This window comes from Takifugu rubripes, chromosome 8 (assembly GCF_901000725.2).
Source record: "Takifugu rubripes chromosome 8, fTakRub1.2, whole genome shotgun sequence".
In the NCBI taxonomy this organism is placed as follows: domain Eukaryota; kingdom Metazoa; phylum Chordata; class Actinopteri; order Tetraodontiformes; family Tetraodontidae; genus Takifugu; species Takifugu rubripes.
In genome coordinates, this window is record NC_042292.1 from 13795231 (window position 1) to 13811040 (window position 15810).

At 54.6% G+C, this 15810-nt stretch overlaps 2 protein-coding genes across 5 annotated transcripts; one reads left to right on the plus strand and one right to left on the minus strand.

The window, feature by feature from the left end:
- Window positions 1–724: 724 nt before the first annotated feature.
- Window positions 725–6759, plus strand: ajuba (ajuba LIM protein). Its single transcript, XM_011619184.2, has 8 exons — window positions 725–3230; window positions 4311–4412; window positions 4580–4647; window positions 4723–4785; window positions 5119–5249; window positions 5366–5417; window positions 5498–5566; window positions 5641–6759. Exons 1-8 carry the CDS (start codon window positions 1688–1690, stop codon window positions 5746–5748), a joined length of 2136 nt encoding a protein of 711 aa, XP_011617486.2. The 5' UTR covers window positions 725–1687; the 3' UTR covers window positions 5749–6759.
- On the minus strand, window positions 6193–15387 carry acin1b (apoptotic chromatin condensation inducer 1b). 4 transcript variants are annotated; one of them, XM_029839586.1, is made up of 12 exons: window positions 15165–15387; window positions 13617–13734; window positions 10694–10745; window positions 9498–9643; window positions 9221–9367; window positions 8960–9131; window positions 8708–8853; window positions 8494–8601; window positions 8199–8306; window positions 7709–8078; window positions 7520–7620; window positions 6193–7437 (listed from the first exon to the last, which is right to left on the minus strand). In XM_029839586.1, exons 1-12 carry the CDS (start codon window positions 15188–15190, stop codon window positions 7120–7122), a joined length of 1812 nt encoding a protein of 603 aa, XP_029695446.1. In that variant the 5' UTR covers window positions 15191–15387; the 3' UTR covers window positions 6193–7119. The 4 variants fall into 4 exon arrangements, with proteins under 4 accessions (XP_029695446.1, XP_029695447.1, XP_029695448.1 ...); XM_029839587.1 differs by lacking the exons at window positions 13617–13734; window positions 15165–15387 and adding an exon at window positions 11524–12724; XM_029839588.1 differs by lacking the exons at window positions 13617–13734; window positions 15165–15387 and adding an exon at window positions 11546–12723.
- Between the last annotated feature and the right edge of the window lie 423 nt (window positions 15388–15810).

The following is a 15810-nucleotide window of genomic DNA, read 5'->3' on the forward strand; positions in this document are numbered from 1 at the left end:
TGTTTTGTTTTAATACACGTTTCCTCCCGTTTCTGTCACTTTCACCTTTGTTTGAATCCTCCATTCAAAGTTTGTATCACACACACACCCACACACACACACACAACAATATAAAGCAGTTTAAGCAGATTTGAACAACACGTTTGGGTGCAAAAAGAGGTTTAAAGAACCGAATGGGTTTGTGTAGGTCGCTCCTGTTGGAAGCAACATCGGATTCAGCCAGTGGAAATCCTGCCCAGGCTTTCAAGCTGAAACCGACCCAAGTGAAATAAACGGTGTTTAAATTTAATCTTTAATGGCAGGTCTCGGAAACACATCATCTGAGGGGGTTTTTTTTGGTCGTGTGTGTGTGTGTGTGTGTGACGAAACGGCCATGGCTGTGGAAAGGTGTTCCGGCCCATGGGGGAAACGAGCCACCGCTCACTGATAAAAGGGAGCAGGGCTGTGTCAAGTTTCCTCATGAATTACAGCCACCCGATACTACGTCCGGGAGAGTACTTTCAAAATAAAGCACACAAAACCAAATATTTTTTATAAAAAAAACCTTCTGTGGACACATTTGCCAACTCATCGAACAAGTAGAAATGCACGAGAATATTTTCTTTACAAGTATGATATTTGCCAGATGATGTCAAGAGGAAACTGGCGTAAGTTTATGTTGTCCTAAAGATTCGGAAAATCTATAACCGGATACACGCTTCCAGCGTGACTGCTAGCTTGACGTTGTCGTAAAAAGAGGGGGAGGTAAGTATAATTTAGGGGGAAGAAAGAAAGAAACAAAGTTGTCGTCCGTGCAGCGGACACGGGGAGGGAGTTTATTTATCACCCATTTAGCCCAGCACCGGTCTGCTGGGATGAGCACCGCGTTCCTTTCCCGCAGACTTCATTTGAAACTTCCCCGCTGCTCCTTCACCCGCCCGGGATTTCTCTCCTGAAACACGGGGGGATGATAAAGGAGCGCCGGCGGACAGACCGAGGAGCACCGCCGCCGCCGCACGTCCGCTTTCCGCTCCGGTTCAGCTGTAATTTAGCCCCCCTTCGGTCCACGTCGTCCTGAGATGAGTAGCAGAAGTCGGGCGAGACTCTCCGCGCACCAGGGGACGGATTTTCTCGTCTCCACTGGAGCCACATGAAGCGGCGCTCGGCTCCATCCCGCTGAACCACCACCGCTTTGTGTTATTTTTCTTTTAAAAAAAAAAAGGAGGGGGGGGGGGGGCATCGCGAACACTGAAACCCCCGAACAACAAACCGGCTCCATCCGACTGCGTTCCGGACGGTTTACCGAGGAGGGATGGACGCGTGGAGCCACACGAGGGGCCACAAAGGAGGCCCTCGGCGACCATAGGTCGCGCTAAGGTGTCCTGGATGTATGCGTGCGTTTCCTGGATGGATTCGCTCCTCTAACCTACCTGTGGCCCCTCCACATGATGGCGAAGTAGAGGAGTCAGTAGACCTCCCCGAGATGTCTTAAGGTCTTATTTATCCCTCCTTTTAATTTATTCTATGTATATAAAGGGACCTATTTTTTTATAGCCCTCTGCTAGTCTTAAGGCCAGTTTTGCATTTCAATGCTGCGAGTTCATCCGTCTCAGTGGCGAAAACTGTAGTTTTACTTGACCGTTGTTCTGCTGTACATCGACCGACACTGTATTTTACTGCGTTTGACCTGTGACCTGAAGGCGCCGTCATGGACAGGCCCATAAGCAAGCTGCTGGAGAAGCTGAAGCTGACGGACTCGGGCAGCGTGAAATTCAGCAGCTCCAAGAAAAAGCACGACGCTGCCGGCAACTCTAACAACAGCAACGCCAACGCCGCCGCCGCCGGCGTTGGCGTGCCACCGGCTCCTTCCTCTTCGGCTGCCTCGCCCTCCAGACCCGGCCAGTTCTCGCTTGCCTCCGCGAGCGACGCGTGCCATCCAGCGGGTGGGAGAGGAGGAGGAGGCGGCGGCGGTGGAGGCCTGGGAATGCCGCCCTCTCAGCTCCTCGCCCCTCCACCTTCTTCCAGTAAGGCCCCCGACGGCGAGCAGCCGCTTCACCCTTCGACCATGGCGCCGCTGAGGCGCCGGTCACCCCAGCCGAGGGCTTCCTGTTACCTGGGAGAAGGCGTGGACTCCCACATGAGGCGGGAGTCCGGCCTGGGCCCCGAGTGTGACGCCTTGGGGGCGTTTGGATCCAGAGGGTCCCTCAATCAGCGGCGCTATTCCCTGGAGCTCCAGCAGTTGGTGCGGAGACACCAGCTCCTCTCCCAGCCGCCGCTCTCTGTCCCGCCTTCCTATCCGGCCACTGCCGGGTACAGTTCAGCTCCCAGAGGCGGCGGCGGCGGCATGGCGGAGCCCGGATACCTGTCCGAGCTGGAGAGGCACAAGCGCTTCTCCCTCCAGGAGGCTCTGTTCTACAAGCGCCTGAGCACGGGCAGCGAACTCTGGGAGACCACCAGGCCCGCCTCGCTGTCCCACCCGCCCCATCGCACGTCCGACATGACCGGCGGAGGCGTCGGAGGCTTCTTTTACCCGCCAGGACCGACTCTGAGCCCCTGCTCCTCCTTCAGCCTCCAGGAGTCCGTGCTGGTCAGCCCCAGGTCCAGTTTTGCCTCCAGCACGGCGAGCGGCGGCGGCGGCGGCGGCGGGAGCCCCATGGGGAGCCGCTGCAGCAGCAACCGGACCAGCGGCATCAGCCTGGGCTACGACTCGCGCTACTCCGCCTCGGGGGGTCTTCCCACACATCAGCAGGCGAACTCCCTGCAGATGGGGGGCTCCGTGCTTGGTTATGGGGCCCCGGGCAGGCCTGGTGCCACCCCGGTTGAGGACTGGACTCAGTACCTGGATGGCGGGGTGCACCCGGGGCCCCACGACACACGACACTCTTACCCACCCGCGGTCGGCAGCCCGGCGGCGGCGTGCTACCAGGCCGGCCCGGAGTGGTGGGACGAGCAACAGGCGGGAGTGAGAGGTAAAGACGGCGCCGCGGTGGGAGAGCGCGCCAGGTACTCCGACCTTCCCGGAACCAGGTACCAGGAGGAGCTCACCCGGCTTCTCCTGAGGGACGCCGTCCTCGAGGGCGAGGGCCTCCTGGAGGGCCTGATCCTGAAGGAGTCTCTGGCTCTGACGGCTCTCTCCAAACCTAACCGGACGCCGGTGGGACCCTGCTCAGCCGGGGGGCCCGGGAAGCCTCAGGAGGACCCGGGGGCCAGTACCGAAAGAGACGTCTCGGAGACCCGCCAGGAGTACTTTGGTGAGACCATGTTATAACAGCGTCGTTAACCGGTTATTGGTCATTTTTCCTCGAGTCCCCGGGTGTAATAAGTGCGCGCCATCGCTGGTCCGGGTATCAGGACCAGGTGGTGCCCCCCATTCTGCCTGTTTTCTGACTCCAGGTGCCCTCTAAAACGCGGGGGTGGGGGGTCAGGATCTGGGGGGGGGTTCAGGTTGAAGAAACCGATCCGGGCCGTGACGGGCCGGGTGCCCATATGTGTCTTTATTCCTCAGCAGGGTGTTTTCACCCCCCTCGGAGTGACTTCAGGCCACAGCAACGTGGAGTGTGTGTGAGTCATGCGTGTGTGTGTGTGAGTGTGTGTGCGGTGCTTTGTCGTGTGCAGGGGCGGTGTGCTGCAGCCTGTTTTTCCGCTCAGGTATGCGTGCCCTGAAGGGACAACCACGACTGTACGCCGCTCAGCCACTACGACGCCGCTCGCGCTTGTCTGGAGGCGGCGGAGGCAAATTGGGAGACGCCATAAATCAGATAAAAACTCGACGCCGTGTTTTGGGTTTGATTCCACGTTTTTGTGGAAAATGGGATCCGGGGTTTAAGTCTGGTTTGAAAGGTCTGACCTTCGCGATATGTAGAGAGCGTCATTTTAAAGCCCGGGGTTGGTTCCTGGCCCAGGGCCCGACTCCCGCAGGGACCGTCCGCGAGTGTAGGAGCTTCTGGATTTGCCCGGCACTCCCTCGGCCACGGTTTAAAAAAAAAAAAAAAAGGAAAGGAAGCTAAAGGGGGCCCTTAAAATAGATCACAGAAGCGTGTTTTTTTTCCCCCCTTTTGGGGAACTTTTCGTGCCTCTGGTGCAAATTTGAGAAGAATCACCCTCGTTCCTGGCCACAAATCCCGGCTCTTGCTTTTAATCCGCGGGGCCTCGGCTTTGAAGCCTCCTCTCCTCGGTGCTGGCTGCCAGCAGTCGGATCCGGTGGAGTTTCCCCGTAATGACAGGCCTTCAGCAGGGACGGGAGCAAGCGGGCATCGAGCAAAAAAAAATCCCCGACCTCGGGCCCGTCCTGCCCGCCCCCGATAAATGTGTCGTTTGTGTCTCCCTGGTAGGAACGTGCGTGAAATGTGGGAAAGGCGTGTACGGAGCAGATAACGCCTGCCAGGCTCTGGACAGCCTCTACCACACGCGCTGTTTCACCTGCGTGTCCTGCGGTGAGTATTTCACGCTAACGCCTCGGGGGGGGGGGGGTCACACCTGAGCACCTCCAGGGTTAAAAAAAAAACACAACGGGAAAAGCAGTGAAGGAGGAATAAATCTGTATTTCCCTCCGACGCCTCTAACGTCCGCGTTTAACTGTGTAACATTCCTGTCCCGGCAGGACGCACCCTGAGGAACAAGGACTTCTACAACGTCAACGGCTCCGTGTACTGTAAAGAGGATTACATGGTAAGAGGCGCGTTTCCGTCGGGAGCCGCTCCATCGATTCCCCCGCCGGGGCTAATCCCTCCGTCTTAATTGCAGTTTTCGGGATTCCAGGCGGCGGCGGAGAAGTGTAGCGTGTGTGGCCACCTGATTCTGGAACAGGTGAGGGGTTTGTTTTTTTGGGGGGCGTGGGAATGAGCCGCGCGCGCTCTTCGATGCGCCGTTTCCCAGAATGCCTCCCGAGACCCTCCAGAGGATAGAGGAATCCAGCGACTGCTTCCAGTTCCCACAAGATTCTCGTGGAATGTTTTGCCTTATTTTTTGTTATAAACAGAGCGAAGTCCCAGCGGCGATTAGCGTAAACGGTTTTTACCATATTTGCGCTACATAAATACACCAGAACCAGAGAGCCGAGGACGCCCGATCCACCGGCGCCTCTCCGGGTGGGAATGAACCGGGAATGTGGCCACCTGACTGTCGTTTCCACGTCCTCAGATCCTCCAGGCTCTGGGGAACTCCTACCATCCCGGCTGCTTCCGCTGCGTGGTGTGCTCCAAGGCGCTGGACGGCGTGCCCTTCACCGTCGACCACCACAGCAACATCTACTGCGTGGCCGACTACAACAAGTGGGTTCTGACTCCCGGCGTTGCTTCGGAAGGCGGTTGAAGACGACCCCCGTTGCATTCTGGGCCCCCCCCCCACCCCCCACCCCTTAGATAACTCTTCTTCTGTTGTCCCGCAGGACGTTCGCCCCCAAGTGCGCGGCCTGTTTACAACCCATCCTCCCTGCTGAGGTGAGTCCCGGCCTCCAACCGTCCGTCCGCACCGTAAAGTTGCTTATTTTAAATTCCGGTGCCGGTTTCCCCCGTCTCAGGGCAGCGAAGAGATCCTGCGGGTGGTGTCCATGAACAAGGATTATCACTTCGAGTGTTACCACTGCGAGGTGGGTGGTCCGTCCCGGTCGGCCCAGGCGCCTTCCCCAACCCACCGGGTCCTAACCAGGTTCTCTCTTTCCAGGAGTGCGGCAAGCAGCTGTCGGATAAGCCCGGCTCGCAGTGCTTCCCCCTGGACTCCCATCTCCTCTGCCACTCCTGCCACATGGGCAGAGTGTGCGCCACGCACTGACGTCTTTTGGGTTTCCCCCCCCCACCCCGGAAAGGAACTCCAAGTCTTTAAGGGCCAAACTGCTGATCGATACATTTCCACCGATTCGGGTTGAGCCCGACCGCGGCTCGGCTCTTTTGGTCACGTGTCCTGCCTGCTGTACGCCTGGTACCCGGACCAGTACCATAGTGATGAGGGAACAGGAGAGAAAACTACTGCGTTATTTGATTTTTTTTACTCCAGTGTGGCTACTGTTTGCTGTAGAAGTACAAAGGGAATTGGCCTAACTGTTTCTGTACATATCGCTAGCAAACAATTTGCACTTAATTCTGACTTTACTGTAAGATTTCTTATGTGAATCTGTAATATTTTGGGAAGAACTTAACTGTATTCTGTAATAAATATTTCCTGTGCTAAAAAAAACAACAACTGAGAAATGGTTAAATGTGAACCCGGAGCAGAAACTGGTATCCAATTTAAATTTATTTGTTAAATTCTTGGTACATTCAACACTTGCAGGAGAAAAAGAAAAATTAAAAGCAAAATTAAGGTAAAAAGGTTAACTAGTACTCTATCTGAAGGTCAACTCATTTGTACCTCCTTAAATAGGATTTCTGATTAAAGGGTCAGGAGGGCAATTAGATGCTTCTGTACAGGAAATACCTTCCTATCATTATTTCAGAATAAAACTTTAAGAATTTCTATCTTTGTCCTGAAAACCCACTCGTGCTTCCTGCATCGCCACAACACATTAAAAAAAAAAAAAGGTACTATGAGACGATTTACTACAGTGTTTTAGTACCGTTTGGAAAATAAAGTATTCACACAAACGTCACCAACGAAACAAACGTTGAAATTAAATCAAATTCTGTAAAAATAAAACAAAAAAAAACAACCAAACCAACCAACAAAAACTCGTTCTAGAAAATCTCCTGTGGGGATCTATTTTGGACTGGTTTAATTACAAGGTTGTGATGAGGGGACCGCGCTCCGAGGACTCAGACGGGCGGGTTCCAAACCTCAGCGGGACAAAACTGCGAAAGAAAAAAAGGTTTTCAGCTCTTTTCCAGCTCTACGGGGAGGTTTGCTGCAGGAAGACCCAACACAACAGCTACTTAAACCATTTGGAGAGTTTAAAAAAAATGTGGAAAGTGTGTGTGTGTGTGTGTGTGTGTGTGTGTGCGCCCGTGCCGGATGAGTGTGGAAGACAGGACCGGAATAACAGTGTGTGTGTGGGTGTGTTTCTGGGTGTGTAGCAGTGAGGACACCAGTCCTGAACCTGTGGTGAAGGAAACGTTCCCAAACAGGAAACGCTCCCTCCCAGGACTTCCTGTCGGCAGCATCCTCCGCTCAGCCATCGCCCGCTCCGGTGAGGTTTCCCCTCCCCTCCCCTCAGCGGCGCCTGTCCCTGGGGTTGCTACGGCTACGGGAGTGCCGCCCGCCCACTGCGCCCTCTGACGGCCGCCCGGGCCGGTGGCCGCCGTCCCTCTTCTTGTCCCCGTCTCGGTCTCGGCCGCGCTCTCTCTCCCCGTCGGCTGCCCGGGCGGCGCCGGCACCGCCGCCCGCTGGCGTGCCGGGGTCCTTCTCCCGCACCTTCAGCCTGTCCTTCTTCTCGTCCTCCCGCTTCTTCTCCTCCTCCTCCTTCAGCTCCTTGTGCCGGCGCTCGCGCTCCTTCTGCCGCTCCGTGCGGTCCAGGAGCTTCTGCAGCACCTGGACACAGGACAGCTGGTTACACCGGCGTCCCCCACGCTGAAGGACAGAAGGACAGAAGGACAGAAGCCGGGGGACTGACCTGCTCCTCGGTGAGGGGGAGCCAGTAGATGCACGGAGCCGCCTTGGTCTTCAGGAACAGGTCGTCCAGCAGTTTGGCGGGAGGCTCGTCTGCTTTCTCCGCTTCAGGACGACAAAAGACCGACATCACAAACCAACCGTGGCCGGTTCATCCGGGTTCCCGCCGACGGATCCAAGCGGTAGAATTTACCTTTCTTTTCCGCCTTCCTCTCCTTGCTCTTCCCTCTCTCCCTCCTCCTCCGTTCTCTGTCCCTGGACCGGGACCGGCGTTCCTCCTCCCCGGGCCTCGCGAACTCCCGAACCTTGTCCCGGTCCCACTCCCTCTCGCCGCGGGCCCGCTCCCGGCGCTGCATTTCTTTCTCCCGCTCCGCCCAGAGGTCCCGAACGCCCCCCGCGCCCCGGTCCCTCTCCCGCTCCTTGTCCTTGTCCCGCTCCCGTTCTCGGTCTCTCTCCCTGTCTCGCTCGGGCATGAGGGGGGGTAGTCGGTTCTGAGGTGCGCTTGGCTGGACCACATGGTCCTCCTTCTCTTCTGGCTTTAAGATCCCTTTGTGGAAGTCCAGCTGGAGGACAAACATTCACGTTTGAGGAAAACGGACCCCCAAAAAGCAACCATTTAATATTTAATAACCTCAATTCTTAAATCTCTAAAACAAGCCCGAGTCCCGTCCACCCGTCATTACCTCCTCCTGCTGGCAGAAGTCCACACTGAGGACCTTGGGGTTGCTGAGGGGCCATTTCACGCGATGGAGCGCGTCTCTCGTGGCAACAGCCTCCTCTGTTGTGGCGTACTGCAAAGGCGGGAGGAGGACAAAGTTAGAACAAAGACGGGCGCGGGAAGAGACGGAGCCACGGGGAGGACGGTTACATAATCGCTTGCTTCCGGTCCCGACGCTCACACACGTTCTCTGTGTGTGTGTGTGTGTGTGTGTGTGTGGGGGGGGGGGGGGACACCGGGGCGACCTGGATGGTACTCACTGTGACAATGCAGTGAGACTTGATCTTGTCGATCCAGAAGCCCTCCTCCACCATGGTGCCGGTTCTGTTGAGCAGCTCTTTAAGCTGGCCCAGAGTGAATGGGCGAACCTGTGGGAAACACCAGAGCGCTCCGATCACACCGACCCTCCGGGGGAAACAGCCTCGTCCTCGCACACGGGCGGGACGGTTCAGAACGGAGACTTTCGAGACCCACCAGGTTGGTCACGTGGATGATGTTGGAGAGTTTGCCACGAGACGGCGAAGGCTGCCTGGTGGTGCGGACGGGATCGTCGATGGTGACGGATACGCCGGACTTCTGTTGGCTAATGGAGCGACGCACGACGCTGTCGCTGGGGGTGACTGTTGGAGGGGGGGGGGGGGGGGGGGGTCAAGAGGGTGGATGGATGGAAGGGGCGTGTTTAGGTGAGACAAGCATGAGGCGAGGGTTCTGTTGAGGTCCGTTTACCTTTCGCTGCCTCTCCATCGACCTTGACGGGGGGCTGCGGTTCTGACGCTTCCTCGCCAACACTGTTCTGGCTCGTGTCTCCGGACGCGCCCTGCTGGCCGTCTTCCTCGGCCGTCTCCATCTCTTCCTCTTCCTTTGTTTCTCCATTTTCGTGGCTCTCGCTTGGGACGACCTGACAGAAGGATTGGAGCGAGGGGGGGGGGGTTAGGCCGTGAGAAGAGGAGTCCCTCGTTTCTCAGGCTTCCTTAAGTCCGCTCTGACCTGCGTGATGGTGCGTCGGATCTTGAGGCCTTTGGCCTGGTCGTCCCGGCCGGCGTCCTGGCTCTCCTCGTCCCCGGACAGCTGCAGCTCCTCTGGGTGTAGCTCCACAACCGCCTCCTGGTTCAATTTGATGTCCGGAATCAAAGACTGCAGCGCAACACCGAACGCAGCACATAAAATAAAACCCGTTATTAGCGGATTTCTTTGGACTGTAAGTTTGCTCCACTTTGTCCCATGGGCAAAGACACCGGGTTCAGTCCCTGAGGTGGGTCAGTACCTTCAGCGAGTCAGTGGTAATGCTGATGGATGGTTTCTTAGTGATGACCGACGTGCTTGAGCCCCAACGCCTCTTCCTTCCTGCTGCACTTCCTGTGTCGGCCTCGCTCATCCCTCCATCTGGGTTCGCCGGAGGCGTCTTGCTGCCTGCAGGACGGACAGCGAATCATTAAGGAGTCGGAGAGAAATATGCTCCAACCGAACTACCGCAGTTGCTGTGGCTTCCGGTGAGAAGCTATTCTAAGAGAGCATTTGGGAAGGCGATCTAAAGCTCCCATGCAGGGTTCTGTGACAACAGGCAAAGGCGGCGGCCTTAGGTTGCCATAATAAACCTGGAGGAACATCCTGGGAACCAAACTGAAAAATTAACACTGAAAATGAGATCTGCAGTGCTGATTCCACAACACTGTCTTACCAGTAAATCTCAGTGGGAAAGGCCCATGACCGTTTACACAATGAGGTATAATCCTAAAAATATGCAGCACACAGATAGCTAAATACTGCGTCGAGACCGCGCGCACATTGAGGTTTCTGCCATTAAATTACATTATCCTGGCTGGATAAAGCCTGGCCACATGAAAGTGAGCGCAAAGACGGCCAAAAATGCAGGAGGATTGTAACCTGCTCTGCTTAACCACTTCTGAAAGCTGCCAGGGATGAATGAAACCTCTGATCCACATGCAAGAACGAGGTGGGTGGAAATATGGAAGAGCGCCGGCTGAAATATCTGGACGCAGGAAGGAGGTGGCGGCAGAATAAGAATAAAAGCGCAAAACTGTGAATACAGCAGAGTAGGCAGCTAACTAGGTGGATGCATCAACTCCTAGTTAACAATACATTGAAGCTTATGGGCTTTTCTCTCGGGAACAGCGACACCTTGTGGAGCATTGGCGTTACCGCAGGTGACGTCACTCCTGTTCATTTTGCATCTATAATAAAAAACTGGCTGTTTGAAGATGGAGGATGAACTGGCGAGAGGGAAGGAGTGTGACGGATATTAATGCCAGGTGCGGGAAGGTTCTTGAAGATATCAGAAAAGGGAAAAGAACCATCTGTGCAGGCAACTGCGAGAACGCACCGAGGTTCCCGGAGTTTTCGCCACTTACAGCGATGCGGCACATGGCGAAGACACTGAAACAGACTCCGGTTTCCCCAGTTTTAATTGGATTAATCAAACGGAAAAGCGGGCATACTCACTTGTCAGCGATATCTTGCGAGCGGCGAAAGTCTTGGGAGTGGGGTCGGGGCTCTGGAAGGAGAGAAAGACAAAAAGAACATACAGAAACCCCAGGGGTGTGGGGCGAGATGAGAACCAGAGGTCCGAACTCTCACAGCCAACAACAGAGAAGAAGTGATACGTGGAGGAAGAATGGGGGGCTGGGGGGGGGGGGGTTAAAGTAACAGCCTGGAGGCTCCAATTGTGCCATAGCATCAAAGAGGGTTGTGGGTTCTCTCAGAGAGGCTCCGTGGGCGGCTCTGTGCTGCACGTCTGCTCAAAAACACACAACTTTACAATGAGTGTACGCAGTTAAAAAGTTTACCTCTCCATCTTCCCTCACACTAGCTCAAATTAGCTCCCATCATTTCCCTCATCGGGTAATTTGATGAATCTAACGTATCCGATCTGTACCGGCCTGCTATAATCAAGTGGATCTTTTTGGGGATTAAGCACCTTTAACTTAACTTTAACCGATGATCCAAACGCGACACGTGAAACCGGTCAGGGCCGCTGTACTAACGAGGGGTTCTTTCACTCCGATAACGGACGACTGGCGCTTATCTGCTGAGCAGAGGTGAAGAACAGAGCGTCCACGTCTCATTCTGACCGTGCTGCAGTTCAAATTTATGCCTCTAAATTACAAGTCAGACTAACGAGGAATCAGAATTTCAAACCAAATCGAAACTGCAGCACGCCGAGCTCCAATTGGTTCCAAATTGCAAAGGAGGAGAGCAATAATTCCCCCTTTTTTCAGAAAATGAGGAGGAGGAAAAAATGTACGTATACATCACATGTCATTTCCTGGTACCATTTTACACCTGATTCCTTACTGGATTCACTACGGCCCACCCGCACGACAGCGAGTACTGTATCTAGGCAACAGGGATCCGATCAGAGAAGGCACAGGACTGAGGGCAGGGCTCGATTTGAGTGTGAAGATTAGCCACCGGGCACTGGGCTGGACTTTTTTCTTGAATGGGGCTGGGAAGTTTTCCAGATTGACATGTATCAGTCTTACTTAGAACCGGGCCGGTGAGACCCCCCTCCCAGCAGCACTGCTCTCAGAGTCCATCATCAGCGAGTGGGGGGGGGGTCCACCTTTGCGTCTTGATTTAAAGTCTTTGATTCAGAGCTGTGCGTGCTTTCCTGCACATCCTTGTGCCACTGCAGCAAACGTCCAATAATCTGTCCTAAAACGTTCATGCTGGTTGTTCCAAAATGTGTCTTTGCTGCATCATTGTCCCAGAAAGGACGGATTCATACGAGCGGTGATGCAGGAATACAGGCGCAGCAGCGGCTTTCCTCAAGCCTCCGTACGTATCCAGCGCCCACGTGGCGGAACGACGCCAAGCCAGAAGAGTGGCTGCGCGCTCTTGTAACTGTCCTTTAAAAGTCTGTTTCCGTGGGACGGGCGCAGCATCGGGCGTGGAAGCGTCTCCCGTTAAGCTCGTTCAGAACACCTGGAACCTTACAGGCTCAACCAATAGCTGGGTTCCATGCTGCAAACACAAGTCCAGGTCATGTGACCGATGAGGTAATCCAGGGGGGAAAAAAAGTCCAACTCTCATCACTTCCAGGTCGACGATTTACTCAGTTCTGTCCAGATTTTAAATCCCGTGACAGCGATGGCGTGAAGATGCAACTAGCGATCGCTGTTTGGTCGCTGAAGTGGACCGTCCGCCGCCGTAGCGCCGCTCTGCCCACACGGATGGAGTCGAGGGGCTGAAACAAAACACTCGGGACTGCGCCATTTCTGGAGAGACGCTACACGGACGGGAGGTGCAACAACTTAAAGCAGCTTCATCGAGAGGGCGGGTGGCGATGCTAAACTTTAGCGACCACCCTTCATCCCCTCTTCACCACCACCACCACCACCACCACTTCAGTCCAGTTCAGACCAGCGGGCCAGGCTTCCACAGACAGCGGCGTGCTGCTGTGGTCAACAGGCCCGCCCCCTGCTGATAACGCAGATCTCTTGATGGACGCGTCACTCGAGGGTTACTGAGAAAGCCCCTGCAGGCTCAGGCTTTGCTCAGTGCCGTGTGGTTGCAGCCTCTGGGCCTAATTCTGGTACCGGCGACGCACTTGGGCATAGCGGGACAGGAGTTGGAGGAGAGGTAGGAGGAGAAGTGGAGGAGGTGCTGATGCTGGTGGTAGTAGTAGTAGTAGTAGTACGCACCAGGTACCGATAGGGGCAATGGAAGAGGCATGGGCACCTTCATAACAAAGCAATCAATGGGGTTTTAAACAGCAATCACACCATAAATATATAGTGAGAGAAGCAATTATGACGGGATACAAGGGCGAGAAATAGAAAGTAGGAGGGAGGAAAAGAGGAAGGAGGCAGCGAAAGAGAGAGAGAGCAATAAAAGCCAGTGAGAGCAGAGAGGATGAAAACAGGAGTAAAAGAACAAAAACGAGGCCCTGATGCATCGCTACACACGCTGCAGGTTACTATTCGCCCGTCTGTTCAAAAGCAGCCTTACAGGAAGGAAAACTGGCGTAAATACCCATGCAGCGGGATAAAAACATCACAAAAAAACAAAACAAAAAAAAAGCTTTCTCGGGCCGGGGGCATTACGTCGTTGTGGTTTCACAACCTTTCGCCAAAGCTAGCCATCCAAAGGCGTGCGCGTCTAAGGAACGCGGTGGTTAGCGGCGCCGAGAGGAGGAAGAGAGCGGCTCATTTCCAATCGCAGAAAGCTGAAATTGCGCCGAGCATGCGCGCCGTTAAAAAAAAAAACCCACGGATCTACTCGACGCCGCGCTGGCTGTAACGTAACCTTGACGTGTCCTGCCCACGACACATGCAGCTAATGAGTGAGGAAGCGCATTAGTCCGAGACAGAGTGAAGAGCCCGCCGCCCCCCCACCCGCCCCCCCACCCTTTCAGTGACCTTACCTCGTCCGGGCAGCCCTCCCTACTCTCTGGCTCGGTCCCAGGCGGAGGCTGCGAGACCACGGAGCTCTCGGATTCCGTCTCCATCTCGGTCACGGCGGGGGCACTGGGCGACACCTCTCTGCGAGAAGAGAAGTGGCGGTTAAACCCCTGGTCAAAGCAAACGATCGCCACCGTCCTGCTGGATTCTTCCGGTACCGTCGGCTCCTTTAGACCGGGAACCTACGCGGGCCGCTCGGCTCCTCCAGGGACCGCCAACTGGCAGGAGTGTAGGAGTGCATCACTTTCCCTCCCTCCCCGCAATTTATTTGTGAAGGATTTCGGCGCGCGCCCTCTCGAGCGAGGCCGGGAGCACACCTGCACGAGCAACGCGCGGAAACGGGCGGCGAGTGGGAATCGAACGCGACTGAAGGGGGGGAAAAGACAAAAGGCCAAAGAAAAACAAACACTAGATGACTAATTTCAACATCTACAAGGCTACACCCACGCTCGCCACCGCCGGCCACCACGTGCACAGACGGATGCGATAGCGACGGGTCGCGCTTGTAAACAAAAATGCGACTCATTTACGAGCGCCCGATGGAGTTTTTACGGTGCGGTGCCCTTTTTCCTGCCAGCGTGACACAATCGAACCATCTCAGGTCTGTTTGAAGGGTTTATTTCACTTTAGAGTGGTGTTTATGGTTGAACTGTCCAAATACTTTCAAGCGGCGAAACTTGGGACGCTCTGCTTGGACTGGCCCCGGCGTAAAGTCCCACATCTCCGTCTCAAATCCACTGCGGTGGCGCGTCCAGACCAAAAAAGGGACCAACCATGGCGGCCTAAATACCCGTGAGCTGGACGGACTGTATCAGAGGAGGCAAAATATTGTTCCAGTCGAATCAGTGGTGCAGTTGTTTCACTGGCGAGGGGGAATTTGATTACACCGTAAGGGCTGTATCCTTAACAGAGGTCTGCTTTAATCATCTCCCTTGACAACAGTGAGATCATTATCAGCTACAACCACACGTCCCCCCCCCCCACCCCCCAAAAGAATAAAAAACATAAACACACACTGTATACGCAGCAATGTCAAAATGGAAAAAAAAAACAAAAAACAGGTCCAACGGGATGAATTTTGAAACTCCAAAAAACGACTAAAGGGACGGGAGGCTGGTTTTAAAGAGCGGGATGAATGACGCTTCGAAGATATGACGTATTAATAAAGGCGCTCGTTAGAAATAACCAATTCGGCGTCTTAAAACACGGCCGCTTCCCCCGGTGAAGGCGTCGCTGCGGCCGGTTGGTTCAACAAAAGGGGGATGTGGACACCTCCACCCTGGTCCTCCTCACATGGGCGAACATGTAACACGCTCCTAACCAGGCCAACGTGAGCTGCTCGCCTTCACCGGCACACCGCTGCTAAGCTAATCACCTTCCCCGCCGTCGTCAATGAACAGATTCGCACTGGGAACATCGCACCGATTTTTTCCCCCCAGATAAGACGTGTAAAAAAATTAAAAATCACGATCAGCGACCTGAAGCCTTGAATCGCCCTCTGGCTCCCTTACCCGTTTTTGTTGCCTTCGGACAGCATTATGGCCGGCCTTGGAAGGGAAACCCCTGGTCGCGGAGGGTAACACTCTGCCGGGACGGATTATTTTGTTCGGACGGGAGACGAGACGGACTCGAATTGGGTGGGGAAGAAAATTCGTGGTTGCCTCCACTGCTGAATGGTCGAACACTGCGTCGGTATCAGAGATGCACTGCATGCAGGGCGGCCATGTTGGCAAGTGAAACCAGAGTCAAAGCGCCGCAGAGAAAGGAGGCGATTTCCGGTCGCTGACTACCAAAATAATAGCATGAGTTTTGGTGGGGAGGTGTTTTTTTTTGCGGTAAATGTGATGGATCTCCGGTCCATTTCGGATTAAAAACACCATATCATGGTGTTCGAAGACGGAGTCGATATGTAAAAATGGATTTTTAACTCCAGAAAATAACAAACTAATGCAAAAGAAGCACAAAGGGACGTGCTAAAGACCAAACCAACAAGGTGCCCGACTTATTGCCTGATAAAAAAGCAGCAATCGGGAATGGAACCAAACCAGCAGACGCAAAAACCATTACTTCGCTAAAAGAGTGATTTAATGTACCGTGCTATTACATAAAGTAATGTTAAATCACCCTTACTTACAATTTTGAATGAGTTCAGACACT